Source organism: Phaseolus vulgaris, chromosome 2 (assembly GCF_051622355.1).
Source record: "Phaseolus vulgaris cultivar YP4 chromosome 2, ASM5162235v1, whole genome shotgun sequence".
Lineage (NCBI taxonomy): Eukaryota > Viridiplantae > Streptophyta > Magnoliopsida > Fabales > Fabaceae > Phaseolus > Phaseolus vulgaris.
Genome location: NC_143499.1, coordinates 9840818 through 9853759, shown reverse-complemented (window position 1 = coordinate 9853759; position 12942 = coordinate 9840818). Strand labels below are relative to the sequence as shown.

Genomic DNA, 12942 nt, shown 5'->3' with positions numbered 1-12942 from the left:
AGTGTGTGGTGTTTTTGTGTTATGAATTTTGTTTGATCTTCTTGGATTGAAGAATAAGAATATGTACCAAGATGTCTGTGTCCAAAATGGAATGCTTTTCAATGGATGATTCAAGGAGGAGTGACAATGGTTTTTCCAAATCCTCTTTTGATTCCCACTTCTCTTTTACATGAGACAGTTTTATATTCCTTGTGTTGTCTTTTCTATTATACAAATTATAATTCAAGTTTTTTTTTATCAATTATATACGATATAAAAACTTTATATTCAACGTGCATGTCAATTTAATATTTTTTTTCTCAAATGTGTTATTGGTCTTTCAAAGTAAGTGTGTGTTTATAGTCTCTTTTCATATGTTTCTATTATATAGTATTTATTGTTTCTTCCTCACGATAATTTACAAACAGGCAAAGAAATCATGGTTTTGTTTACCATGATAGTGACCATTCATGCCGAAAGCCAAAATAAGCGAGTAATAGGTTCACATGGTGGGATGCACTTCTCTTTTAAAGGGATTTGAAAAATTATATGTATGAATACATTTTATCTGTTTCTATCCATTCAATAATGACACAAGCTTTATTTTCTTGGGTAAATTGAACTTGAACTAGTAGGAGAAAGTACATTCGCGATGGTCATATTAATTTCTTTAATTATCTCAATTAAATTTTAATTTTATTATAAATTTAAATATTTTAATTAAGTTTTTATTAGGTTATTAAATACTCAAATTTTTTATATTTTTCAATGCAGTCATGAAGTCTTTGACATTTAATTTTTTTATTAATTGAAGGACATGATACTTATCTCCATATCTTAAAAAATATAAGACTTTATGATTAATAAAAAAATTTGAAGACAAACAAATAAACAAGATAAAATGATAAAATAATAATCACATCACTCAATTAAATAAAAAATTAAAGAATAAACACTCAATTAAAAAAATACAAATTTTGAGTACTCAATATTCAATTTTTTTAATATAAATACTTAACTTTATGAAGAAGTTGAAACTTAATTAAATCTTAAAAATATAAAAAAAAGTATACATATGGTGATACTTAAATGTTACATAGTAAAACTACATTATAAATTTTGAATTGAAAAATGATACTTTGACAACTCTTGTAGTTGTATACAACTCTGATGTGATGCCAAAGCTGGGAGGGAAAAGGGTTGTTGGATTACTTGGATGTAGGCTCAACTCAGGATGCTACTTTTACTAAAGAAAAGAAGGTTACACTCAAGGGTTATTTTGTCAATGATGTCATAACTGCTGGTGTTGATGTCAAGGCAAATAAATCTTATGTTGGGACTATCTTGAAGGAAAGCCTGTGTCGGAACAAACTTAAAGACAACAAGTAGCAGCTGCCAGAATTTTGTTAATTAACGTTTGTTTGTAGTTTGTGCAGGTACAACATAATCAAACTGTAGGGATGCAGGGAGATACACGTTGAAGTGTTGGTGCGTCTAGTTATCTCAATGCTTGTTGCTGTTATAAATAAATTGATGACAGCCGAGGTAGCTTCTTTCAAAGGTAAGCAAGAGTTATGCAGGATCAAAGTAGAGATCATGACATGAAGAAAGAAGGAAGAAGTACAACTTTTTTCAAACGCAGAACAAAAGTAGGGAAGTAGGGTGCCCTGTTGGTTGTTACCTTGCTGTATATAGCAGGTTTTGCTTAGCCCGGTGATGTATTTGTGCATTCCCCGTCCTGATGAAGATGCAATGGACTTGCTGGTTTTTTTTACCAGTGCAATGAGCTTTGAAGGAGTTGGTATGCTTCTGGAATGGAAAGTGAACCTAAATGTGATGTGCTGTAGTAGTTTATGCATGTGGCTTGCTGTTTTGATGCATTAAATTCCAATTTTGTGTGCCTGTAAGCTGAGGTTCAGCGGTAAACTATTCATAGGCAGCTTAATCTTATGCATAGGGTGAAGGAAGCTCTCTTTTATGTGGTTATAGCTTTAGTAAGCAATTCTAGTAGGGCTGGTTTAATGTGTTTTTTCCTTTTGGGTTTGTAAGGGGTGAGGGGGTCTCTGGTAATTAAAGTTTTTATCGCACTTAAAATTTTGTGTTTGCTGAGCCCTTAATATAGATAATGGTATGTATAAGGGTTGGGACACCCCTTAAGTGTCTCATTTTATTCTATTAATTCATTGCTGATAAAAAAAAACAACTCTGATGTGATGGATTTAGAAATAAACATATATATAATAAAGAGTAAATTTTTAATTAAAAGATATAAAAAAATATTAAAATAATAGTATTAGGAGTTGTAATGTGGTTGTATAAAAAATTGGACTTGTCAATATATCATTACCCGAATTGAATCAGAGTGAATTGACAATATTTAGTAATAAAATGTGATATATGAAAATATTTTTATTTTTTTAATAATTATTTCAAAAGTTATATTTATGTTAGTTTTTAATTAATTGACTAATTTTTTTTGTCAATCACTACTAAAGAAAAGTCCTTTAACGATGGTTAAAAATGTCATATAAAGACGATTCTAGAACCATCGTTATAAAATCACATTAACGACATGTGTAAAAGCTGTCATTGTGCCAAACAAATGAAAAAAATTATGAAAAAAATACTTATAACGACGGTTCTAGTCTGGAACCGTCATTATAAGTATTTATGACTAGCTTTTAAAGACGGTTCCAGTGGAAAACGTCGTAATAAGTGTATTTTTCTTAAAAAATGTTTTATTATTATATACTCACACTTTAATTCTGCATAAAATATAACAATTTTCAGAACAACAATACATGTAATATCATAGTTTAAATATGAAAGTCTACAAAAAGTTTTATAAATATATGAACATTTTTTATGTCATTCTAAAGTATTAGACATGATTACATTAAGGTGCATCCAAGTGAGTTTCTTTACATTTGCACTTGTACTTTTCCTCTCACTTAACATGTTATATCCATAATAAGCACTAAAATAATAAGATTTCATGTTAAAATTCACACATAACATTATGTAATGTAATGTATGAGTAATAAATTTGTGATGTAATGTAATTATAATGGTTTAATAAATCTCTAAATTATATTAGGAAACATCATGCAAAATTTCAGAATTTTCTGGCAAGTGTAAGTATGAAAACTAAAACCTCAAAATATTTGAAAAATACCTAAATAATACTAAAAAATAATAGTAAATTATGGATTTTTAGAATTTTGGCGGACTCCAATCTCCTTTGGAGTTGGCCACACAATTCATTACCTTATTTCGAACAACTTTTATTTTTTACGCGTCTCCATCCAACTTTCCTATCAAAAGTTATGGTAGTTTGAAGTTTCTCATGCTAATTTTTGTCAACTCCAATCACTCTTCTCTTCATTGTCAAGACTCCTCCATCAAATATCTACTAAATGAACTTGCAACAAACTGTAAACTATTAACTAATCAACACACACATTCAAATATTTATTAAAAAATTTAAAACCCTAAACCCTAAAAATACTAACCTTCTAGAGCCAAATTCGTAGTGGCAGTGTATGGTAGAGGTGTTGGCGGTGTGCGGAAGGAAGATGTTTCTGGTGTGCAGAAGGTGTTGTCGGCGTGCGGAGGTGAAAGGTTGGCACGCAAAGTCAGAGGCAGCTATTTGCTTGTGCGCGTGGAGAAAAGAAGATTCTTGGTAGTAGCGCGAGGGTGTGGGGTTGACCGGAGGCTTTGCGTGTAGAGAGGAGAGCTCAAGGAATGGTGTCGTCGAAAATGGAGAGCTCAGGGGCCGCGGATATGGAGTCGCAAGTGACGCTCAATGGAGAAGAAGAGAGTGAGCGCAAGGGAGAAAAAAGAGTGAGTGCGAGCGTGGACTGGAAGGGTTTTCAATTATATTTAGTTTTATAATGATGGTTCAATAGAGTAACCGTCGTTATTTTTACCCAAATTCTATTATTAACGACAACTCAATAGAGTAATCGTAGTTAATTGTACTCAATTTCATTTTTAACGACAATTATAGAGATAATTGTCGCTATTTTCATTGAAAATTTAAAATAATTACAGAAATATCGTTGCATTTTTTGCTACGATGTTTTTTTTTAAATATCGTTATTCTTGGTTTTTTTAGTTTTTTTACTAGTGAATGGAAGAAATTAAACGTTTTAAAATTTTACAAACTTATACTTTAAAGTTTTAAAATTGAAGATACAGGAGAAAATTAAAATTCCTCAGAAAAATACAATCACCACTATTTCTTCTAAAAAGTAAACAAAATAATTATTTTGAAGACTTCTTCTTTATCTTCCAATCATTTAATAATTTTTATGATCACTAAAAAATATTGAATCTTTCACATTTTTATTGATTTAAGTGAATTCACTTTTTATTTGATACATTTTTAATAAATTAAAAAGAAAAATAAAGAAAATAATGTTGTGCTTGGCGCACTTGTGACGCACTTTACTATAGGAAGATATAATACTGTTCATTTTATTGGGACAAAGTTACACATTTGATTTTGTGTCTTGCCCACTTAACCTCACATATTATTTAATTAAGAACTAAAGGATAGTCCATTATAATATAATCTATTATTCTACTATACAGTAACTTTGAATGACAAGTTATATTATTTGTTTCATACAACAACTTTAATTACTACGGTTAAGGTATTATTTGATTATTATTTGATTTGAAGTTTAGTGGCTTCGTGACTATTTTATTTTTAGAAGACATTTTCAAAAAGAATTTAAGAAAACAAATATAAAAAAATTCTTTAACTTTGACTCTTATAAGATGTGAAGTTGTTGTATGTAATGCAACACTTTCAATTGAGGCAAGCGGGGAGAATTTCTTAGTGGAAGGTTGCTTTGTCATAGTGAAAAGGACACACTATATATACATATAATTTTTATAACTTTTGTTCTTTATCACTTTCTCTGCTACGTCCAGTATCTTCTTTAGGATGACATTACTCTTTTTTTTTCTCTTTGTGCATCTTTCTAAATTCTAAAGTTTGTGATAAAAAGTTACAAACATATGAAAAAAAAATTAGGCAAATGTTCTTATCAGAATATCAACTCCTACAGAAGTTGTTGACAATGTTAAACCGTGGAATCTAGGAAATAAGTTCTAGCTGGATATGCAAACATTAAATAAGATTTATTTATAAAATATTTTTCAACACTTTAATTATAAAGAGATAAAAAATTAGTTTCTATTTCATATTTTTGTTGTTGTGATATTTTGGATGAACAATTTTGGTTTGGGAGAAATTTGTTGGTTGGAACGTCCAACTTTTTTTTATACGAAAGCATAATGGTTAATTTAATTTATTCTTTTGTTAATAAAAAATAATTAACTATTTACAGTATTCAAAATATATTATTTTATTTATCACCAAATATAACTGGGTTGGTGTAAGTGAGTTTAAGATTTTGGATTTAAGTTTGGTTTGAATATGTTTAATAATTTAGATGTGATATCAAAACAAGATTATTATAATGTTATTAAATTAAACACATTTATTACATATGGCAACTTCTAAGCATTAGATTTATAGTTATGTAATTTGTGTGTTCTTGCTACTTATAATTATGTAGAAACTTCATTCTTAGCACTATAGTGATCTAATTCTCCTTTTGAACCTAACTCCATATCTTGAGCTTTATCTTGGAGGTCACCAATTCCCTTGTATTGATATCTTTGAGCCACAAAGAGAAAATAAATGAAGTTGAGGACTCCAATTCCAGCAACCAGATAGTAAAAGTAATCTAGCCTGCCAGAATTTATATCATTTGTCAACCAATCTGGATGGCTATGTGTTCTTGTGGCATGATGAACAGAGGTGACAAGTGCACTGCTAACATAGCTGGCCCCAGCAAAAGAGCATGAGAACAAGGCATTGGCAATGCTTCTCATGTTCTCAGGAAATTGTTTGTTGAAGAACTCAATCTGTCCAATTATATTGAATGCCTCACACATACCCATCAGGACTAGCTGTGGAACAAGCCACAGGACTGACATGGGGGCAATCCCCAGTGGACTTGGATTTGCATTTGCCATATCTCTTCTCACTTTTTCCACCAGGGCCGCAACAACCATGGACAAAATGGAGAACACCATGCCAATTCCAATTCTCTGGAGGAGAGTGATTCCCCCTTCAAGCTTAGTCACTTTTCTCACTGCTGGCACCATGATTCTGTCATAGAATGGAACCCACAAACCTATGGTGAGGAATGATATGACCCCAAGTGACCCAGCTGGGATCTGGAACTTGGGTCCTAGGTGTCTGTCCATTTTCATGGCTTGTGACACGGTAAATGTTCCTTGCTGTGCCATGGAAGTGAGACCAAGGATCCCAGCAGCCCAAATTGGGAAAACTCTTGCCAAACACTTCACCTCTTCCACTTCCTGTATGCTCACTAGTTTCCACTTGTTAACTATACTCCCATCAGGGTTTAGCTCCCCCTCCATTATTACAGCTGCTTTATTCAAAGCCCTATTAAAATATAAATCAACTCCTGTTAATCACAACATGTTTATTTTATATAATAATCTCTCTAGCTATCACTTTCCCACCACCAAACAAAAGTTGAACCCAAGTTCTAGAAACAATTACTGTATAAAAAATGTTACTATATATTGTTAGCAACTTCAATTATTGGTCAATGATGATATGTAGGATAATGACACACGCACCCATGATAATAATATACACAAAGCTTTTGTAAATGAAACGTTGGACACTGCACCTTAAAGATAGAGATATATTTAATCTATCTTACCTGAATTGATTGGTCAACGGTAGCTTTGACAACAAACGAGTCCCAACAAGTGGAGGATCGTAGAAAACCCCATCAAGTTGCTTCTCAGTAGGGACCTCAAGTTTTCTCTTTCTATAAGCAGCTACCAGAACTTGTGCAATGCTAGAGAAAATGCTTCCCTCGGGCTTCACATGCACGTAGATCCTTGTTCCCACAAAGAACATAACGATGGAGCAAAACATGCAGAGGGTTGGGATGGCAAAACCTATTTTCCAGCTAACAGAGTCTTGAATATAGACAACCACTGTTTGAGTGATCAACAAGACGATTGTGAAGGTGGTGTAGTACCAATTGAAGAAACTATTGATCCCTTTTTTGCCTTCATCTGTGGTGGGGTCAAATTGATCCACACCAAAAGGAATGCTACATGGCCTTATGCCAGCAGAGCCTATGCTTAAAAGGCAAAGTCCCGAGAGTAGAACACCTAGGTGAGTTGTACTAGCTCTAACACATTGTTTCGCTGCTTGTTCAAGAGGACTGCACGATGGAGGATGCAACTTTGGTAACCATGCTGTTAGAGTAACCATCACCATTCCCTGTCATCACAAATTTCATTACAAAATTCCATCTACATCTTCTTATCACTCCTTATAATTTTTCTTATACTTTCTTATGCTACATTATTCAGTAAATTATTACTTTAGTTTTTCAAATTTTATCCCACTCTCATTAATTTTAAAACTAAGAAAATCAAATTTAAGTCCTTATTTTTTTTTCAGTTTTAAAATACATTATTTGACGATTAAAAAAATAATAGTTTTAAATTTTTAAAAAGTTGCGAAATTTATTTGTACTATTCTTATTGTTAATGATTAATATGAAAGTGAGATACCATTTCCGGAATTAAATTCTTCATTTATTCTAAAATATTAAATAAAAATTGACATTTTAAAATATAAAATATTATTCAATAATTTTGTGATAAAAAAAAGGTGGAAAATTTGGAATTGTTTATGGAACAAAAATCCAAAATAGAAATCAACACAAAAGATACCAGTCCTGTCAAGCTACACCGATCGTATCTATGAAATGATTTGTTTGGAAGGAGAAATGTAGATGCATAAGTCTGACTTGTCAACTCCAAATAATGAACAACGGATTCATATATACATACCTTATAAGTTAGATTTATAAAAGTTTAATTAAATATTTTAATTTCTATATTAAAGATTAAAAATTAATTTAATCTTTGAGGTTTTAAAAAAATCAATCCAGTTCCAATTTTTTTAATAAAATTTAATTTTTGTAACTTTCTTTTAAAAAATTCAATGTGATCCTAATTTTTTTAAAATAATTCAATATGATCAATAATCTCAACCTAAACTTTTTTTTTAATATAGACACTGAAAAAATAATTAAGCCTTAAATAAGCTTTATTTTAATATCTACAAAATATTTTCAATTACAAATTTATCAACTCACTTATTCACATAGTTTTCTCCATCTCTACGGTTAAATTAAGTTCAAGTGGACTAATTTAATTTCATTAATTAGAACATTCCAATTCCATTATCACGTTGCACTATAAAATATGAAGACATTAATAAAAAATAAAATATAAAGACTGGCAATAAAATATGAAGACGGGGATAACATGCAGGAAATGGTTATATGGTATTCTTTAAGTAAAAGTATTTTTTTTCATAAAGAATTAATTAATGATTTTATATTAGAAATATTTTTCTTCTTCGGCGATATTTTTTATTTATTTGATCTCTTCAACACTAACTCTAAGAAAATGAATATTTTATTCTTGGAGAAAAACAAGTAAATGTTTTTTATATATATCAAATGTACAATGAAACATCTGACAAAAACACACATATCCAGCACAGAAATGTATGATTATATTTTTAATTTAAAGTCTTTCAAGTGTATCGATAAGTTATGCAATTATATTTATCAATGGTTTTTTTTTTTTCTAATTCATTTGTCTCTCTCTCAATGTTTCCATCCACGGTTCCAGTGACTGTACGCAGTGTCTGATTTAAAAATTTCAGTGTTATGGTATAAACAAATGTTCTTGTATTAGTTCATTAAAATTTAAAAGTAAATATAAGAGTCATTTGTTTTTGGTGAAAGAGAGTTATATTATTTATATAACAAATTCATATGCAACTTTTCTACAGCATTATTTGTTCTTTCATCGCTATGTCCACATCAAAAAGTTTTGCCTGACACTTCAATTATTTTATTTTCTTGTATAATTTAGAAATACTAATTCAAGGAAAATGATAATTTTGCACCACCTTTTCAAAATCAACCACAACCTTTTCAATAATAACTATTATCTTCAAATGATAATAGTAATATAAATAAAATAATAATATATGTACAAGTTATCATAAAAGAATCACGATTTTCTTTTAAATATTAAATTGCCTCGAGAGACTAAACAATTACCAATAAAGTTACTGCTTATATTAAATCAAAACCGTAAAAAGACACCTAGCAAATAAAAGAAATAAAATTATTTATATCTACTAGACACCCAAGAGGATAAGATAAAGACAAAAAAAAAGGTGAGTATGATAGATGATATAAAACAATAAAAAAGAAAAAAGAAATAAATTGTGGGGGTTGGTAATTACCAATAAAGTTACTGTTATATATATTAAATTAAAATCGTAAATAAAAGACCACTGAGCAAATAAAAAATAAAATAATTTGTGAGTCATAAATTACTTGAAGCGGACACACAACAAAAAAGAAGTATGATAGATGATATAACACAGTTAAAAAGAGAACATAACTAAATAAATTATATATATGAGGGTTGATATGATGATTAGAAACAGTGAACAGCATGTATCACTGCTCAAAAGAAAAAATATTAAACGTTATGAAAAATCATGAACTTAACAGCTCTAGGGTTATGCTACAGCTAATTAGCAATGGTGTTCTCCAGAGTCAGAAGTTCATATAACAATGAAAAGAAAAAATGGAAAAAAAGTGTCAAATTCATTTGTATTGTTTTTGCTGTAAAAGGATTCGAGTACCTCATTAGTTTCATTTAATATATTTTTTTCTGATAAAAAAAATATAATAAAACTAGCTGACTCTGTAAAAAAAATATAAAGAGAGGTAAAGAAAGCAGTACCAGTAGAGAAGAAAAGGAAGCAAAAGCTATAGTTCGGAAGCGACCAACATATGCATCAGAAATGAAGGCGCCAATCAAAGGGAAAAAATTGGTAACGCCACTCCATAGGTTGAGAATGTTTGCAGCATAAACTTGATCCAAATGAAACTCTCTCGTTAAGTACACCATAAAGTTAGCAAACAAACCAAATGCTGCCAACCTCTCAAAAGTTTCATTGCCTGTGACATTAAAGATCCAAACAACTAAGTTAGTAAGATTTCCACACACAAAAACGATCAAATTAAGTGTAATTGACCTTATATACTTTGTGAAATGATCATGGAAGGAAATAAAAAAAACAAAGCAATACCTAAAATAAAAGGCATAGCCTTCCATCCCCCTGGCTTCTTGTAATTGCCTGATCTTGAACTGGGTTTGCTTAGCTCATCACTCTTTTTTTCTTTTTCTGGTGCTGATGAAGTTGCAGAAATACCATTTCTGCAGCATAGAAGCGACCAGGAAGAAGAGTGAGAGAAAGAGAGTTTTTTTCCCTTAGCCGCCATTATCTCACAACAGTAAATTTCTCTACCGTTTGTGTTGCTATAGCTAACTACTAAGGTTTGATATATATGTTGGAGGTTTGAGGTTTGGACCTAAAAAAGTGTGATGAAACTGAGAATCCAAGCAGTGTATATATATATATATATATATATATATATATATATTTTTTTTTTATAATGCTCAATGATTGAAAGGGGTACGTATATGATGATGAATTAGGCAGCGTAGCAGCATGATAGAAAGGAAAAGAAAGTAGCATGTGGTACGTTTAACCTACTGACTCATGCAGGAACATAATGTAGATGGATTGCGTGCTGTATTTGCCCTGCTCAGTGGACCTGTGGGGACCATGCACCTATACGCTCAAACCTTTCCATGGATATCACTATCTTTCTTTAACCACCACTCCTTGCACGTGTACATTATAAAAATGGCACATTAGTGTAAAAAAAAAATTAAAAAAATATTCCTTATTAAGTATGGATTTGCTATTAAACCCATTTGTAAAAAATCGGTGAGATTTTTGGAATACTGAATTTTGTACAATCATATTATGTGATATATTATGTGATAAGAATGAAATTTAATTAATATATATTAATAATAGTAATTATTACTATAATAGTTATGACCATGATGATAATAATGTTATAATAATAAAATTATTGTTTAATCTTATTCATTAATTATTTTTAACTAGGTATAAATAATGTATTTAGCATAGTTTAAGGAATTAAGTTAATAAAGTAATTATTATTAGAATAGTTATGACCATGATGATAATAATGTTATAATAGTTAAATTATTGTTTAATCTTATTCATTAATGATTTTTAACTAGAACCCAATTATTCCTATAAATAATGTATTTAGCATATTTTAAGGAATTAAGTTAATAAAATAAACAGAGATTTGATGTTAGATTTTAGTTTAACACCTTTGATCTTACTGGATCTTATCCTGTGTTCAATTGTAATTATTGTACAACTAATTATATTTATAAATATGAATGACTTGCCCCACTTTAGTATCCTTAAAATTTGGTATCTTTTGAATGTGTGCGTGTAAGTGGATGGAAAGAGAAAGAGAAAGAAAAAAGAGAGTTTATTATTGCTTTTTAATCTTACAGAAAGAGCTATACAGGGAAATATTTATATGCAAGTAAACTGAATAACAAATGTATGGGTAGTTTAAGTAACATCTTCATAAATTTATGAAATGAAAACCCAGTTAGAAGCTTGGTTAGAATGTCAGCTTTATGAAATGAAAACCAGTGAGAAACTTGGTTAGAATGTCAGCTAGATAACAACTTCTAAGTTTTAAAATGTAAAACCTCAGTAATAGAGATTATTTTTATTTATTTTAACCTTGGTTAGATTTTAAAAGTTTATTTTCAAACTTAATAAAATAATGGAGACTCTTTTAAACTTCATTAAATTTTAAATATTTATTTTAAAATCTCAGCAAAATAATTAATATTTTTTTAACTTTCATTAAGTTCAAAGGTTTATTCTACAACCTAACAAATTAGCGAAAGTTTTTTTAACCTTTGTTAAGTTTCAAAGGTTTATTATAAAATTCCAACAAAATAACGGAGGTTATTTTAACCTTCGTTAAATTCTAAAGATTTATTGTAGAACCTCAATAAAACACTCCAAATTTTTCAAACTTCAATAAATAAATAAATATAATTAAATCTATTTATAAATAAATAATTAAAAACTATATAGTTTTAATATATTTTATAACTAAATTCTCTAAAATTTTGAAAGTCTAACTTTACATTACAAATAAGTTTTCTAAAGTTTCAAAATTTATTTTAAAACTCAGCAAAATAACCTTGGATAATAAGTATTTCAACAACTAATCTTGGATAATAAGTATTTCAACAACTAATATTGGATAATAAGTATTTCAACAATATTTACATATTTCTTATGATTGATGGTAATTGGTTTATATAATTTCTAATTATTTTTTGTTACGAGCTCATACTTCAAAAAACCGGACTTATTTTGTTTTAGCTTTTGATGTATGTATATCTATGTGCAATTTTAGTTTTAGTTATAATTATTAATATTTTGAAATATTTTAAATTAAGGTCTTTATTTTAAAATGTATTTAATAATTAATTCACCGTGAAAGTGAGAAGTAATAAAGTTAATTTCTCATCGCAATATGTTCTTGCAATCTTTAGCCAAGAACACACATGGCTTTGAAGCCCACATATGACAGATAATGCAATTATTTAGGATATATAAAGCAGTGATAAACACATAGTTATTTTCGAGCTAGGTAAGTGACTTGTGACCAAAGTTGGGGCAATAAGGTGATGAAAGAAGCAATATTGGAGTAAGAAGAAAATGGTTCCTTATTTCACTAGTGCAAAAGGAAGAAAAGGGTACTCTTTATTTAGTGCGGGTTTTGCGCTACCCGCTTTCGTAAAACATGCGGTGGCATTTTTGAAATTATTTTGATTTACGAATGCGGCTATTTGTATAGCCGCACT

General features: G+C 29.6%; 1 protein-coding gene across 1 annotated transcript; it reads right to left on the bottom strand.

Annotated features, from left to right (window-relative positions):
• Positions 1-5452: 5452 nt before the first annotated feature.
• On the bottom strand, positions 5453-10721 carry NRT1.6 (nitrate transporter 1.6). Its single transcript, XM_068611933.2, has 4 exons — positions 10244-10721; positions 9895-10112; positions 6756-7330; positions 5453-6469 (listed from the first exon to the last, which is right to left on the bottom strand). Exons 1-4 carry the CDS (start codon positions 10434-10436, stop codon positions 5563-5565), a joined length of 1893 nt encoding a protein of 630 aa, XP_068468034.1. The 5' UTR covers positions 10437-10721; the 3' UTR covers positions 5453-5562.
• Positions 10722-12942: the final 2221 nt, after the last annotated feature.

What these genes read in the sequence shown, in the direction of transcription:
- NRT1.6 (XM_068611933.2), bottom strand. Translation starts at nt 10,436, where the DNA reads ATGGCGGCTAAGGGAAAAAAACTCTCTTTCTCTCACTCTTCTTCCTGG. An exon ending in CTTCCTTTTCTTCTCTACTG is followed by an intron (nt 7,331 to 9,894) that starts GTACTGCTTTCT and finishes TTGTGATGACAG; the next exon opens with GGAATGGTGATGGTTACTCT. An exon ending in CCGTTGACCAATCAATTCAG is followed by an intron (nt 6,470 to 6,755) that starts GTAAGATAGATT and finishes ATATTTTAATAG; the next exon opens with GGCTTTGAATAAAGCAGCTG.